Raw genomic sequence first — 16,944 nt, 5'->3', positions numbered from 1 at the left:
TAAATTTCAAATCACAATCTTTAGATCATTCTAAATGCACTCTACATAAGCTGCTCAATTATATCTCAAATATTGAATATGACACCATTTTTTTTTTTATATAATTAGGGATAAAACTATATATAATTAACTAGACCTTCTAATCTCTAAGTACTCCTGCTCTTTTAGCGAGATTCATACTGGATTGTCGTCGTCGTCGTCGTCGTCGTTGTTGTTGTCGTCGTCGTCGTCGTTGTTGTCGTCGTCGTCGTCGTTGTTGTTGTTTCATCATTGTGACAAAGATGACTTTCGTAGTTGAGCTACTAAAACCTTGTTCTCTTCATTAAGATAAGTAACTCTTTCCCTTAGCTTGACATTCTCCCTTATTATATCTTGGTTCTTCAAATATAACTCCAAGTTCTTCTCTAATAACATCTTATTTGCCTTGAGTTTTGCTTTATAATACAATGACGAATTTCTTCTCCTGTTGCATAATTTTACACAAGAACATATTATATACACATATATACTCATAAAACAAAGATATCACAATATATAACTAATGATAATGAACCTTCTTGTGATTATCCAATGAATATTGCAGCTTCTCATCTTCGGACGATAATTATAGTATAAGAATTGAGAAGGGATTATTTCTGTGAAGTTTATACACATATCTACTATGCAAATTCAGGGTAAAGGGAGAAAATAGAAGAGCTTTTTAATTACTACATAAGTTATGTATGTTTCTATATGGTGTATTATATATTGTTTGTAGTGTGAATAAAATCATGTTATAGGTGGGGGTTATGCTTGTATTTATTTATTGGTATGTAACATTTTGTGCCCCTTTATGATGGTAATTGATAACAATGATGGCAATAGAAAGTAATCATGACAAAAAGCCAGAAGAAGGAAGCAGTATGAAGATGGGGAAGACGATAGATCAAAGAGATAAAGTTGTAGTCCTAGTAGCATCGTTTTCTCTTTTGGCGTTTTTATATGACTTTCACGGTTTCACCATTATGAATTTATGTGTCTACAATCAAGGAGCTTATTTTTTAACAATGATATATAACTGATTAGTTAGTCATGTCCTCGGAGAATGAGGTAGTAACCTAGGGCTAGTGCGGTAGTGCCTAGTGGGTGGTAGACTTGTAGGCGATACGTACTCGTGGTAGAATCCTTTCCCACATCAGTTACTAATTTATTTTAACGTCTAATTAGATCGGGAAATCATTCAAATTATGAAGATAAATTCGTTGTTCTTTCTTTCCCCAGAATTAGGTGACACCCGAATTTGAACTGGGGAACAAGGATTTGCAGTCCTTCGCGTTACCACTCGGCCATGCCGCCAAAACGATACAAAATAGAATAGACGAAACTAGTCCTGTCTTTTGGGGATTGATTACTGAACTTCTTTTTTTTATTGTACTTGCATTATTTTGATATACGTGTTAGCAATGCGTGTTTGTCTGTTTGAATCTTATTAAAGAGTTGAAGGAGAGGTTATTGTTGGATGAACCTAACATCTCCAAGAAAGGACAATTTTTGCCCGACTCCATAGTACCAACTAATATTTGTACATTTGAATAATCACAACCCATGTCTCCAACTCATTTTTGAAATTTGGAACTTATTTAATTCCATGAGGTTCTTGGTAAAAGTGAAAAACAATTATCTTAAACTCCTTATGATAAGATACTCAAACTAATCTAATCGATCAATTTCAAATTTCATGTGAATGCAGAAACAACAGTATGCATAAAGTATTACTCTAACAAGATTAATTCATTTAATAAGAGATGGCAATATAAGTAAGAAGCATCATTGAGACACTTTTAAAACCACAACGCGCATTGCAGTAAGACTTTAAAAATAAAGGTAAAGATGGAGTAGACGTTATCAATAACAAGCACAGGAATGCTACATCGAAAGTTATATACCACCGTCATAATCCTTAAAAGTTACGCCTGGATCACCAGAGTAACTTGAATCACAAGGCGGTTAGGTCGGGTTAGGTCGATCAATTCATTGGGCACCTCTATTCATAGCCATTTAAAGCATGGAATGGTCTCTAAATAGAAAAAAAAGAGAACCCTATCATTCTTTTTCCATGGAAACAAAGCAGACAAAAGGCATTAAATGGCAAGAGGGTCACAGACTCTTGCAAATTGGTTTGCAGTGAGCTAGCAAAGCGTTAACTGGCAAACTTCATTTTCATCATCATATAACTTCACATGGATGCCCACGCAAAGAGCACGTCTAAGAGAAAGGACAATGGGAGTATTCTTTCATTCATTCATTAGATTTGGAAGGAGAGATAAATAAATAACTGAATAAGTCAATTGTGGTTATGTTTCTTTTTTTGTCTTCTTTCTTCATGTAATCGATTATGAAAGCTTTGGACAACTTTTAATTTTGGAAGATGAATATATTCGCACCATTTCTCTATACTTTTCTGACGTCCATTATGGCATTATGTAATTCATCATCATTTTAGTTGGAAAACTAACGGTTCCAACAGTTAATAGATAATGAATGATAGCTGCTTTTATTAGCATTTAGCAAGCTTGTAGCTTGTTAACTATTTTGATGTTTTTAGATAATTTTATGATCAAGCTTCAATCTATTAATTAGCACCATTACACAAGTTTATGAACCAAGCACACCCCTCACTCCATTTTTTTTTTTTAAAAAAAATTGTGGGTCTTTCAAAAAGAACACGACGTAGATCTCAAAAAGTTGTGCAATTTAGAAAAAAATTTGTCTCATTCCAAAACCCCGAAACTTTTTTAAAATGACCGATTTTTCTAGTGACATTTTTTTTTTGGCTATGTATATAACATATAAATGTATTATGTCTTTAAAAAAAAATTGTATCTCAAAAATTATATGAAAAGTGAATTTTGAAAATTATATAATCGTACCAGAGTGAAGAATGGAATTTAAAAGGTGAAGGATATAAGAGTAAAATACAAAAAATGAGGTTTAATACATATTTAGCTATTGAAGGTGAAATACAGTAAAGTTAGAACAATGTTTAGCAAGCCACAACAATTTCCAAAGGCCAACTTCTAGACATTCAATGACTATCGTTATGCGTCGTACTAATACTGTTCTCTGATTTGACTACTTGAGAGAGGGGCCTTTATAAGAGTTTTAACATTACTGGGTAGGGTGTTAGATTTGCAATTATCACAGCAATATTTGGTCTTCAAGTTCCTTTCCTCCAATAAAGTTATAACCCTAATTTCAGCAATGGCATAATGAGGGCAGAGGTTGTCTTCAATTTCTCCACCACCATCATCATCATATTCCAGATTTCCAGTACACAAGATTTTGACAAAATGCACAAAATTGAATGAACCAAATGCTACAGCTTCAAAGAGCAACTTCAAAGCTGTTACTTCCGATTAAATTGATACCAATCCCCTATAAATACACGCTCAACTCGAGTCAACTAGAGTAATAATCGTAACTAAATTACAACAATCAATACCCGGATCTAAGGTATTGATGCCAACATTTTGCTCAGATAAATTAAAGAACTAACTCGACTCAAAAAAAAATTAAAAATTGAGAAACAAATTCAACCATTTTAACCTTAAACATTTAAGAGTGGAACTAAAGACACCTCTTCCCCTAAATCATTTACAGCTTATACATAATATTCACAACTACTTCCCTGAACCCTGCCAATTTGCATTAACTGGCATAACAATAGACTAAATTAAGACGAACGAAAAGAAAAAAAGGGGGGAAATATGACTGTTTAAGTTAACCCACGGAGTCTTCATCAGTAGGATCATCATCAACATCCATTTCATCCTCGTTCTCCTTATTCTTGTCAGCTTGGTCATTAGCCTGTGTTTCGTCATCTGAATCGGACCCATCATCTGCATCTCCCATGCTTTTACTAGCTTCAATGCATTCATCATCTGTATCTGAGTCAGAGACCATGGCCTTTTTCTCTTGAGATCTATTACAGGCAAAACTCCCGAACTGCTCCTTTACATCAGGTGCCATGATTCCAATCATATTACTTAATGCTTGAATTTCATGGTCTGAATGCATTTTGGTGGCAACAGCACCGGAGGGGGTAATTGGAGACTCAGACACCTGAGTATTAGAATCATCCATACTCGTATGATTTTCTCTCTCCTCATCACGAGGGGATTCATTGTCTCCATAAACAGAAGGTGCCGTGTCACAAGCCCAGCTCCCAGCAACTTCTGATGCCAAAAGATCTTCTGTTGTGATGAGGCGTCCAGGTTCTGCATCGCCAGTAGCTTCCACAGCTTCCTCTCTACAACTCAACTGAGATTGATTAAGACCGTCTTCAGACCTCCTAAATGGTGGTATTTGATGCTCAGTTTCTTGCACATTTGAATCATCCTCAAGCTGCATAGTGTCCCCGGCTAAATTACCAGCTTTGTTCACATCCATCTTTCCTTCACCATTGATATCAGGGCTTTCAGTTCCGAGAACTCGTTCAGTTCCATCAGCATCACCTTCAAACATCGGAGCTGTTTCAGCACCATCAATTTCAGAACCAAATCCACCCTTGACCATGGCCTCATCATTGGGGAATTCAGCTTCTTGAGTGTTCTCATCATCACGGCTTCTAATATTACAGTCATGCTTCTCTGTGGTGCCTTCTTCACTGGAAGTCTCATCCCCTCCGCCTCGTTCAAACGTCTTAGCAGAAGTGCTGGGACCCACCTTAGCAACAGTATTACTTCTGTAACCTGTAGCTTCCCTTCCTGCAGCATTTCTATCAACATTTTCCATTGCTGCATTAAGGCAAACATCAAGAGAAGCATTATCATAATTCTCCTCATCTTCTAGAGCTTTCTGCATTGCCTTTAACTGTTCCTGCTGCTTCGTGAATAACCCTTTAATCTCCTCTGTTGTGGAGTAAAATGCACGCAACTGAGTTTCCCTGCATGAACACCAAATGCTCAGGATTAGAAGTTAAAAAAAAAAACAAGGCAGATTTCAAGTAGATTTAAATCTAAAACAAAGCTAAGCATCAAAATGCCACAAAACAAGTTCAAAAGAATAACAAACCCACAAATTTTGGGCAAAATATATCATAAACCACCGAGTTCATGATCATTGATGAGCTACAACAATCTAAAACAAGTATATAATCACGTACATAAAACCCATGCTCTGATAGTGCCAACTTCAACTTGTAGATTGCTAGCTACTATTCGGACAGGTGAAATAGAAGCAGCTAATAACCACATCAAGAAGATACTCTTCTGTATCACTCCTGTGCTGCCAGGCACGCAGGAGTCAAGCTTTAGCTGAAGTTTCCATTTTATAGTTAACAAACTACGGGCACGCCAACGGCCAGAAACATTATAAGTTTAGAGCAACCACTGAAGGTATCATGCAACAGATGTATAAGACAAAGATCATGGATAATTTCAAATACCTAGTAAGTGCTTGAATAGTTGAACGAATAAATTAAAGTTAAAGATTGTCTTATAGACCACAACTCAAAATGACAGTGTCCATCTTTGGAAAAAATAAAACAATAAACTTCTAGCAGATAATTTTTTTCTTCTACACCAAAAATAATTCTGGTTCACAAAGTCCTATCTCCATGCCGACATACCAATCATATGGAAGTACGGAACTACAATGAAACAAGAGAAAAGGACAGAAATAGTTAATAAAAGCATAATCAATTGTGATGTTAGATTCAAACTCGATAACTCGAAGAAATTCACAATTTCATAAAATCCAACTCCAGTCGATTTATTACTGACAAAAATCAAGTTCATTTAACAAACAAGGGCTAAAAGATCTAGATCTTACCTCAGCATGATTCTTTCTCTAGCACCTTTTAACCTTCGTCTCTCAAATTCGAGATCCCGCATAGCAGCATTTATTTCTAGCTCAAGTGCCGAGACCTTGGCCCATGCTTCTTCCCGAGCTGCCTGCTACCACCACAAAAACAGCACCTTATAATTAAAGCAATATAAATTATTATGAATTTATGATTCACTATAGTTTGATGGCTTTGGCAAGCTCGCATTAGCATTTAAAATTCATGCTTTACTGTGTTACAAATGAATATAGATCGCATTAGCATTTAAAATTCATGCTTCATTGTGTTATATATGAATATAGATAATAAGACGTGCTGAAGCAGTGTCAAGGAACTAGAAATGCATGTAGCTTTGGCCTCAACTCAGCGCAACTAGAATAAAGGTTGTTTTCCAACAAACCAAATCGCAACAACTATTTCAAGAACCTAGGTTGCACAAAGATGGATACAGGTTCGGGGACGGAAAACGGGATTCCAAAATTTTAGGAATGGGTACACGTACCCATACAGGATACGTATCGGGTACAAGAAGTACCCATGCTACATAGTCATGAACTATTTCATTTTGATTTAAGAAGAATCTTGTGACATAGAACTGCCAAGGCACTCCACTTCTGCCACACACATTCTACATGAAAGCATCATCGCCAAAATGATCCAACCAGCGCTTTCCTTCTTCAACAGAGTCTGAATGGAATCCTAGCTTCAATATCTAGCATATGATCCCGGCATATTGAGTCCCTTCTTCCGTGATGAACTGTTGGCACCAGCCCGACATTTTGTCCCTGTGAACCGAGGAGAAGGGGGGCTCTTCGGTAAGAGGATTGTACGATGATAGAAGCAAGGTGATTTATCATTTTCATATATACAACACAGATTGTGGCAATGCAATGTAGTTGTACTCTCATGTCGATCCAAATGAAATGAACCATCCTTTCCACGGAGGTAAGTCTTTGCCTGCTAGGCAAGAGGATAGCAAGTTCGAAAATTTGTCTTGGTAGGATATGTATTTCTAGTACTATTACTATGAAATTCATAAATGAAGTGGTTAATGGTGGGGTCACCATTAGCCATTTTGGAGTGAAGAGTGGTATGTATTCGTAAGAAAAGGAATTTGTCCATTGTTTGGGGTTTCAAGGGGGCGTGCTATCTGTTATAACTTATACATTCCCGTTATCCCGTAGTTATAAACTATCCCCGTGGCATTAATACCTTTGTTGTTACGAGACTAACAAAATTTCAACTGCAAACAACAATCCCCACAAAAATGTCCTGAAACGTTCTCATCTCATTTAATAACTACATGTAAAGAAAGAAACAAACCTGAACCTTGACAAAGTTCAGGGGCAAGAACAGCCGTATATAAGTAGAAAAAGGTTGACCTAGCTGGTTTCACCCCAGGGGTTCGATTCTTTCCCCTTGCAAAGTGAGATCCCCATATTTCCCTCCACTTGCAAGAAATCTTCATCTTAGCTAAAATATACTCCCTCCGTCCCATAATATAGTGCTCACTTCTCATTTTTCACAAGAATTAAGAAAAATAGAAAGAGTTTTAGGATTTCACAAAAATATAAATTTAAGTAAATGTTTATTAGGTATTTTTGTCTTGGAACTAGTTTTTTTCTTCTTTTTCCTTTAAAATAAAATGAAAGAGCAATAAATATACCTTGGAATGGTATAAAACAATAAATAGGGGCACATATTTTAAAAGAAAGTAGGGGTATTTTGGAAAGTTTCATGTAGAAATGAAGGATAATTTAGTCCAAATAGATTGATAAAAAAAAAAAAATAGGCACAACATTTTGGGACACCCAAAAAGGAACGCAAGCACTATATATGGGACGGAGGGAGTAATAAGAAAACAAAAAAAGATGCTATATCTGGCATAGAGATACCATAAAATTTGCCACACCTCAACATGAGGCAGACGAAATACTGCAAATACATCATTTATCTCCCAATATACCAAAAAGGTTGCATGACAGCATCAATAAATAAAGTGCTCAGGGGTGGTTAAGCATCCCGAAATAACATTTTGTTTCGGTAACCGGTAGATTCAGTTCGCTCTTTTTGCGAACCGTAACCGTTTAAAACGGTTACCGGCTAAGCAGTTAACCCTTTTTTCGGTACGGTTTTTCGGTTAACCATTAACCGTTATTTAAGTTATACTATTATGTTTTACTCAATGTACATTAATATTTTCAATTACTTGTGCATATATTTTAATATTATATATACTCTGATATAAAATGTGTTATAAAATGGATAACAAATACATTGGAAAACATAACTAAAACTAAGAATTCACTCCATTTCCTAATTATAGTGTTTACATTAGTACTAGAGTTTCCAAATAATTACATATTTGCTCTAATTGTTGCAACTTAGCAACAAATATTAGAATTAATGTAATTGTTTGAAAATGTTCCACAACAATTAAATAGAGAAAAAAAAAATATTTCTGCATTTCGGTTAACCGTTAACTCAAAAATCATAACCGTAACCGTACCGTTTAACCGTTAATTTTATCGGTTCGGTAACCATACCGTTAAAAAAAAATTGTCGATGCGATAACCACCGATTTAGACCGGTTTTTCGGTATTTCGGTACGGTTTTTCGGTTTCGATTTTTCATGAACACTCCCTGCAGCATTTCCCAAATTGAATGCAGATCAATTGAGGGATTGATGCACTGTAGCTTCACTTAAAGTGAGGTATAGCTACCACTCATGCAGCCGTCAAAATTGAAATGAGCTACATCCAAACTACTTCCTAAAGGAGCAGCACATACTACCATGATGGATAGCTTTAGACATATAAGTAGTGAAAAGTTAGCATCTTGGCCCTCGCCCTTTCCACTCAACACCAGGGAAAAAGAAAGAAAAACTAAAAAGAAATAATAGAAGTTTCCCCTTGTACCTTTTCTTTGTCAAGCTCTCTTCTCATCCTTCTTGTTTCAATCTCAAGTTCTTCCACTTGCTAAATAAGAAGGGAAATATAAAACAAATCAGCTAAAGGAGAACTTGTATTATCCTCAATTTAATTAGCATTACAGTGACTGATATATTTGTAAATAAACTCAAAAAAGACGAACTTTTTTTGTTAAAGCAGAGGACTGCTGTTCGTCTGATATTTGAGCCTCAAGCTGGCGGACTTTGTTGTCAGAGAAGACCGATTTCTGTCTAGCTTCCTCCTGTCATGAGCCAAGCATCAATAAAAGCATATGGTGATGCTTAAAGTTTTGTAATCCTTCCTCTTCACACACACACCCCCCCCCTCCCTCCCCAAAAAAAAGGAAGAAGTTCTTATGGCCTCTTTCTTTTCCTTAAAAATGCATGGACTTGAAAGAAGCTCATACCAATTTTGATCTAAGATTCTCCACCAACAATGAATTCTCTCTTTCTGATTCCTGAAAATAATAACAAAATAAGTTCATCACCTACTTTTGAAACTACAGATAAAAAAAAAGATAGAAAGCAGTAGCTGTTGACAACCTGAAGTTTACTAATAACTTCTTGGTGTTCTTTTTCTCGACTTGAAGCAGCATCTGAAACTCGTTTTAATTCTTCTTCAGCCTCAGACTGGACCCTTTGGATCGAAGCTTTTAGATCTGCAGCAGCCTTTTCTCGTTCTTCTCTTCTCTGATCACGTTCTTCATCTAACCGTGTTTTGAGTTCGGCTATTGATGCCTTCTGGCTGTGACAAGTAAACCGCAAAAGGGTTATTTTCTTCCTTGGGATATATAAACAGTTACTCGGCACTCCTTTAGGCTACATATTCTTCTATCAATATCAATTTTCTACTACTTCTGCTCATTTAAAAAGCTTCAGGCACAAGTACAGCATTCCAGACGCAAATCAACCTAAGTCAGTAAGGTCCACTACATAGTTTTCTTTAGAATATGCATTAAGTTATATGTTCTAATTGTTGCATTAAGTCGCATAAAACATCTTTTCAAGGACATTCCAATCAGGTAGGTACTGGTTAGTCTGCAGGATATTTGGAAGTGGATCTTTTCGCATTTCCTCATAGGGGAGAGCGAGAGCCACCTTATGAGTACAAACCATTCATCTTACAATGAGTTAAGCTACCCCAAAACCATTTCAAGCTACTGTTATTATGAAACCCAATAAATAAAGCCAAAAGCCTTAGATTAACAAGCATTTAGCTACTTTCAGGCCTCAGATCTTCCACTCTTCCTAGAAACTCAGACTGAACTTTCCGATAATTTATCTCTATTCCCCTTCACACACCTTCCATCGAGCTTTCTGTTTGAGCTAAATGATAGCTCAGTACACAATACTCACTGAATTGTTCATCCTGTCCTTGAAAACATTAATCAAATCTCAGCAAAAGGCACGTTATAACAGAAAAATACTAGGGGACACATTCAGACACATGACAATCCTTACAACCCAAAAAGAAACCTTCAGCTTAATTTACTCAACATTCACAAGCAGCAATCCCTATTGCCAACCGATTCGAAAATATTGCAACCTCTATGAATTTCGATTGCTGAAGCCATAATTTACTCAGAATACAACAATGCTTGCAAAGACTTCAGAATATACTGTAAATGCCACCAGAATGCTCTAAGCTGCACATTTGGATCTCCCAAACCAAACAATGGACTCAAAATAAAGTAAAATTGACCGTAAGCTAACTGCAGCATCCATTCTTCCCAATCAAAAGTTGGTGGCAGTACACAAGATAAAATTTGGTCACTTTTGTGAATTCGAGGCCTACAATCCCACTATACCTTTTCATTATTTCATCTGCATCAGTACGTGACTGCAAAGCTGCCGAGAGCCTTTCGTTAAGATCTTCAATAGCATGCTTCTGTTCAGCTGAACTTTTGTTGATCTCAGTCATTTCCTTTTTTGTAACTTCCAATGACTCGTTCAACTCATTCAACTGATCATTGTAAGACTTTGAAACCGACTCTCTCAGCTCTTTCATTTCCTGCAAGATAAAACAGCAACAATGCTTTAAGAAATTTTTACAGAATGTGGCAAAGGAGAAGCTAAGCATGAAGATTATCTACAAGTAATGACAGAGGATTCAAGTATGACAAGCACCAAATAGGCATATACTGGAGAAGTTAAGATACAGCTGCATAGATACAGAGAAAATTGCAGGATGTGAGAGAACTAATCAGCAGTCTCCCCCTTCCTCCATATCCAAATTCTTGTCATGCATTGTCAAAGTGAGACTCATGCACAGATGAAGAAATCTAGATGAGAGCATAGTTATGAAGCATGCAGGTAAAAAAAAAAATCCACAGAACATACAACTGAGAGAAGTGAGTCTCAAAGACCTCAACTACTCCCAACAGGAAAAAAATAAAAATTTAACCCCGTTTACTTCAGAAGACACTGCAAAATGCTCTTTCCTCCATCAGCCGTCAGGACATTTCCCACCAGGCAAATGGCCACCTTCTAGAAATTTTCTTTCTTTAGCCCAATATTCCCTACACTCTATGTCCATCTTTCTGCAAACACCATCCTTGCGTTTAAATGCAGACACAAGGACTTACAACCTGCTACATGTTCAATTTGTGCAGCCTGAAAAGCCAAACAAATTGTAGTCCATGAAAGAGGGAGGAACAAAAAGGAAATTTAGACGCATACATTTTGATGATACTCAAGAGCTTCACGGCTTTCATTACGCAATGCTTCAATTGTAAGTACATGATTTTCCAACTGCTTCCTTAATTCCTGTAGAAACCAAAACCAAAACCAAAAACATAAAAGATGGTCTTCCGGGCAAAGAAAAAGAGGTAACATGTAAATGGTACACAATCTTGGTTCCACAAGGAGTACGTGAAGTGTATCAAGGAAACAAGTGGAGCTAATCTACTTCTGACAAAGTGGCAATACCGTATTTGAATGCTGAAGGCTTCGAAAGTCATCAAGAGAAACAGGGCCTTCAGGAGCACCAATACCAATTCCTTTCAGTCTTTTGTTTTCAGGACCAAATTCATCTAAACAGAAAATACTGACAACTCATTAGCATACTTCAAATCTAGAACCTATAGCAACTTAATAATTTTGTAGGTACTAATATCATAATCATATTGGCAGACCAATCACCAATAGGGGAGAATTCAGTTATGATGAATAATACCTGCTTTTCTCTTCAATATAGTACCATCAGATGATTGGACTTCTCGATAAACAAATGCAAACGCTTGTTCTACAGTCAAAACCTCTAATCAGAGATGTTATGAAAATATTCAGGACATATACACTAATATATAATAACATCCGATTTCTCGTGACAACAAGGAAGATGAGGCGTAGGGGTGGCAAATTAGGATATGTATATCTACAGCTGCCTACATATAGATACGAGTCCTATATAAGAAAGCTATAGATAACTATGTACATTTTCACAAAAAACTCAAAGACCAGAAAGGAAGTTCTTATAAGACTGCTAATCAATGCACGCATTATCATGTCAAAGTTCCAAGCTATATCATCAAGATTCAGCAATATTACATTACCATGTTGAGGAGGTGCTGCTAATGATATGATATCACCATGACGAAGCTTAGCTTCAAACTTTGAGCTGCCACGCTTCAGTCTTTCCCAATTCAGATAAGTCCCATTAGTGCTAACAAGGTTCAAGACTTCAAGTCAGAAAAAATAAACCCTTCAACCACTTATACACAGTTAAACACACACATGCGCATGCCAGCACTCTTGCACGCACACATACACACAAACATATATACATATATATATACTTTGGTAAAATCCTTTTTATCCAATATATAATCCATTTTGGACAAATTATAACACTTTTTTCCCTTGAGGAGCCAAATTTCCGAAAAGATTATATTTACAGGAAAATTATGATGTAATATGTCAAAGAGGATTGTATTTTCACTAAAATGGATTATAATCCACTGTTCTCATATACTTCTTCCTTTTTTTATATATATTGCAACAATTGAGTTTTCACATTTGCTAATGCACAACTTTAACTATTAATATCTGTTGAGAGTGTAATCCACATGTGTCCCACATTGGAAGAATTGAAAATATATGACTAATATATAAGCTAATGGGTTACTCCACCTATTGGGGTTTTAGGATGGAACCCCATTGGGCTTGTATGTGGGCCTGTGGCCATACTCTTCTCTTGTGTGGGCTTGTGCTGAGCCCACCAAAACCTATCAATATCTTTAATTACTTTTTAGTAAATATTATACAAATTTGATATTTTAAAAGTATATATTGAGACGAATCTAACAAGACCCTACATGACTATATTTTTCCTTACGTAAAAATCACAAAAGATAGTGAAAGAGTGGAGAGTGAATAGTGCACAAATCCCATTATTGCAATAGAAAAAAAACGGAGGAAGTATATGTGTACATCTCTACAAAAGAGAAAAACCTTGAATCTTTTAGGAAGGCACCATTGCAGAAACCGGATGGATTCTCGACATCTTCCTTGGAAACTCTTTTCCTGGAAATTGCACAATGGCGTTGACTTACTGCAGTTGAGTCTATCTGGAAACGCACATCATCTACTAATCGTCCAATGCAATGCTCAGCAGCAGTCAATAGAATATTGATTCCCTGTAAATCAGACACTACATTATCAGCCAAGCATTGCAACTTAAAGCGGCGGATTTTACAACAACAAAACTATTCAGCAAGGACATAACGATTCACATTGCACCAGAGAATTTGACCACAAACAACACCCCATAAGGCATAAACAAATTCATAAAATGCAACATCTTGGAAATGCTTAATCTCAACAACAATGCTAGACCAATGATTATATACAGCAACAAGCCACCAGCAGTGTCAAGCCTTAATCTGGCGGAACTTAATGAATTAAAAATTTTAAAAAAAGACAATATGACACTTCATTCCCTTGTCTCCTTTATGCAAACAAATGCCATGGTTATCCACATTTTCACCAATCACCGTTAAGAAATTAACATGATTTCACCTCACCATACCCCCGTGGTGAAAATGGAGTCTTCCTCATCCACTCATCATCATTCAATTACTGATGGGACTGCTCCAAGAAATCCATTATCAATACACAGCAACAACAGTGTCAAGCCTTAATCCAGCGGGAAACCATCATCAATAACTAATATATTAAAAGATCAATAACTTATCCTAAAAAGAGAGCCATGTGGATGATGGCATAATGCATGGGTGGAAAGCATTTCTGTTAAGTCCAACAACAACATGATTTCCATCATTCAAAATCCTACCCTCCCCCCTCATAACTTACAAAATTCGGATCACAATTTACATCAGGAGTGTTGCTCTAACTCCTCCAATTATAACTGAATTTCAGAAAATCTCATAAAAACTTTGATCTATTCGAGAGTACCTCAACCCTACATTTGCCTTCTCTTTTATACATAAAAATACATTACAAGATCAATTCTTTTCTCATCTTAAGGAGCTATTCCAATAACCGATTCACCTTACACTCACTTTGCATCCATGTTCAATATCTTAAAAATTGTAAACCTAGAAACCAAAATGAACCTGTAATCAACAAACTTACTAGCAATTTCATCAAAAATCTCACCCAAATTCACACAATGAAAAGAACAATATTCCTCCTTCCATTTCCTTACATCATCCCTACAAATAAACCTCAAGACAAAAAGTTTTCTCAGACATAAGCATAATGACATCTCATATTATTCCTAAATTGTAAGTCAGAACCAAAATGCCATTAGTGTTCTCCAAACTAGTTCCTCTTAAAAAGTTCTGCAACATCAATTTATAGCCATATACAACACTCACATTCTTCACAAGTCATAACTAGCTAGTTCCTCTTCACATATGCCACATCATCATTCTCCACTTCTAAACAACACTCCAAATACACAGCTCAAAACTGAAGGTTTCTTTTTATAGCCAGTTTGGAATGAGTAATGGAAATAAATTTTGTATAAAATTTAGCATGGAGTGTCCCACACTGAAATCTAAAGTCAATAGTCTCACTTGCGAATTCCATTAACCAAATATTGCATTTGTAGAAATAACAACAAATACATCTATAACATATACTTCCTCTGTTCTTTTTCCATCGCAACAAATCTTTTTATGCTCACTGGTCAAACTTTGACCGTAGATATAAATACTTCCTCCGTTCTTTTCTAATTGCAATATGGGCATTTTCACACTTGCCAAGGCATAATTTTGACGGTTGATAACTTCCGTTATGTATTTGTAAAAATTATGCAGATGATATATTAAAAAAACTACACATCGAGACGAATCAAATAAAATCTCATATGATTGTGTCATCCTTGTGTATAGATCATCAATCATCATACACAGTCAAAGTGTGAACTACAAAAGTAAAAAATGTGCAATAAAAAACGGAGGAAGTATATTCAAATGTAATCAATATTAATTATAAATTAAGATATTGTTAGATTCGTCTATTTTCCAAATATCGAATCTAAGTAATTAAGATATTAATCGTTAAAGTATGCGTTGGAGTAAAAATTGTTGCAATTGTAACATCAAACCCTAGCAATTAACAGAACACATAATATAAAAGAAATTCAATTCAACAAAACGATTACCTGCGAACGTTTACGAGAATTGTTAGAAATAGCAGTGAGGACAGCCCAAACCTCGGGATCGGAGCAAGGTAGGGGTTGAGCGGCGACTCTAGAAGCGACTGCAACAATGGCGTCTTTAGGTGTTGACGGTTTCTTCGGCGACGGCGAAGGTTCGTCTTTGGGATGGCAAGAACTCGCTTGAGATACAATCAGAGCTTCTTCGACCTTTTTAGGGCTTGGAGTTTGGTACATTGGTTCTTGAATCGCCGGATTTTTGTCTTCAACAATCGCCATTAAAACCCTAAGATATTTGAGAGGAGAGAGAAAATGATAGACCTAAAACTGAAAACCTTGAAACTGGTTCTTCTCTTTCACGCACACTGGTAGTATGTGCACTTTCTATAACTGTGTCAGTGTGTGCTTGAGAGTTGAGGGAGAGAGAAGAGAATCGTACTGAGGAAGAATAGAGGAGAGAGAAAACCGGCATTTTACCCGCCAAATATATTTTCCTACCACTTTATAAACCTAGTTAGTACTTCCTTCGTTTTTTTTGTAAGTAGTTGTTGTATTTAATTGTTACACTGCTTTGTGTGTTCGGGTAATGTCTCGGGTACTTATATTTTTTATCTATTAATAATTTAATTTTAAAATGATTATACCATATATTACTTGGGGTAATAGTAAATGTATATTAGTTCTTATTAATAGGTCATTTGTTCCTTTGAACTTCATCTCCTGATTCGTATTCTCGAACAACAACAATAAGATTTGATTAGTATCAAGAATAATTTGTAACGCTATACCATTAATTACGAATTAGAGGACTCTAGTGATCATGATGAATTTCGAAAGGAGAAATGGAGCAAGGGGGTGACTGCAAAAAAGAAATCAAATAAGAAAAATAAGCTTTATGGCCAGAAGTACGCATTAACTGGCACATTACTAATTGCAACACATATCTATAATTTTGTGGAAACATGAAACACTAAAAGATGTTAAATTAGATGGTAAATTTTTGAAAATCATTACTGTAGGTCAGGGGTTCGAGCCCAAGCTTCACCATATATATAATTTTTAAATGAGGATCACCTAACTTATTGAGAGTGTCACGTGGCACATAGACGTTGTCAAGCACGTCTTTTAATATATTTGGGATCGGGCATTGCTCCAGGTTGGTATTGCGTTTTCGAACTTGATATACATTTTTCCCATTCCCATTAAAATATACGGTTTAATATAATAATGTGGACACTTTAAAAAATGAAACAATCAAGGCCTTAGGAAAACTTAACATTTAAAAGGTACAAATATAATAATGTGGACACTTAAAATATGATTAAAAGTTGGTTGAGATGGTAATTGTGTCATCTATAATAGCAAGAGGTCACGGGTTCAAATTTTGTTGCAAACTAATTTTATTTTTGTTAATTGACATATCTTATGTACACATTGGACAATTCTATTATTCTAATGTAGTAACATAGGTGCCATGTGGCATGTATACATTGTCACGCACGTTTTTGTAATATATTTGTATAGATAGATATAGATATAGATTCT

General features: G+C 35.9%; 1 protein-coding gene and 1 long non-coding RNA gene across 3 annotated transcripts; both read right to left on the bottom strand.

The window, feature by feature from the left end:
• Positions 1-1,315, bottom strand: LOC104905428 (uncharacterized). The gene is made up of 2 exons (XR_791737.4): positions 554-1,315; positions 1-463 (listed from the first exon to the last, which is right to left on the bottom strand). It is a non-coding gene; the product is annotated as an uncharacterized LOC104905428 (long non-coding RNA).
• A 2,024-nt stretch (positions 1,316-3,339) lies between these two features.
• LOC104905429 (uncharacterized) lies at positions 3,340-15,905 on the bottom strand. Of its 2 annotated transcripts, none has more exons than XM_010693974.4 (13): positions 15,406-15,905; positions 13,227-13,411; positions 12,329-12,438; positions 11,950-12,018; positions 11,703-11,806; positions 11,454-11,540; positions 10,583-10,785; positions 9,318-9,519; positions 9,182-9,232; positions 8,918-9,016; positions 8,743-8,802; positions 5,812-5,936; positions 3,340-4,924 (listed from the first exon to the last, which is right to left on the bottom strand). In XM_010693974.4, the coding sequence occupies exons 1-13, from the start codon at positions 15,676-15,678 to the stop codon at positions 3,760-3,762; spliced, it is 2,733 nt and encodes a 910-aa protein (XP_010692276.1). In that variant the 5' UTR covers positions 15,679-15,905; the 3' UTR covers positions 3,340-3,759. The 2 variants fall into 2 exon arrangements, with proteins under 2 accessions (XP_010692276.1, XP_010692277.1); XM_010693975.3 differs by having other exon boundaries at positions 5,812-5,933.
• Between the last annotated feature and the right edge of the window lie 1,039 nt (positions 15,906-16,944).

Source organism: Beta vulgaris, chromosome 1 (assembly GCF_026745355.1).
Source record: "Beta vulgaris subsp. vulgaris cultivar EL10 chromosome 1, EL10.2, whole genome shotgun sequence".
Lineage (NCBI taxonomy): Eukaryota > Viridiplantae > Streptophyta > Magnoliopsida > Caryophyllales > Amaranthaceae > Beta > Beta vulgaris.
This window is presented reverse-complemented; position numbering and strand designations above follow the sequence as displayed.

What these genes read in the sequence shown, in the direction of transcription:
- LOC104905429 (XM_010693974.4), bottom strand. Translation starts at nt 15,678, where the DNA reads ATGGCGATTGTTGAAGACAAAAATCCGGCGATTCAAGAACCAATGTAC. An exon ending in TATATTGAAGAGAAAAGCAG is followed by an intron (nt 11,807 to 11,949) that starts GTATTATTCATC and finishes TTTTCTGTTTAG; the next exon opens with ATGAATTTGGTCCTGAAAAC. An exon ending in GCCTTCAGCATTCAAATACG is followed by an intron (nt 11,541 to 11,702) that starts GTATTGCCACTT and finishes TGGTTTCTACAG; the next exon opens with GAATTAAGGAAGCAGTTGGA.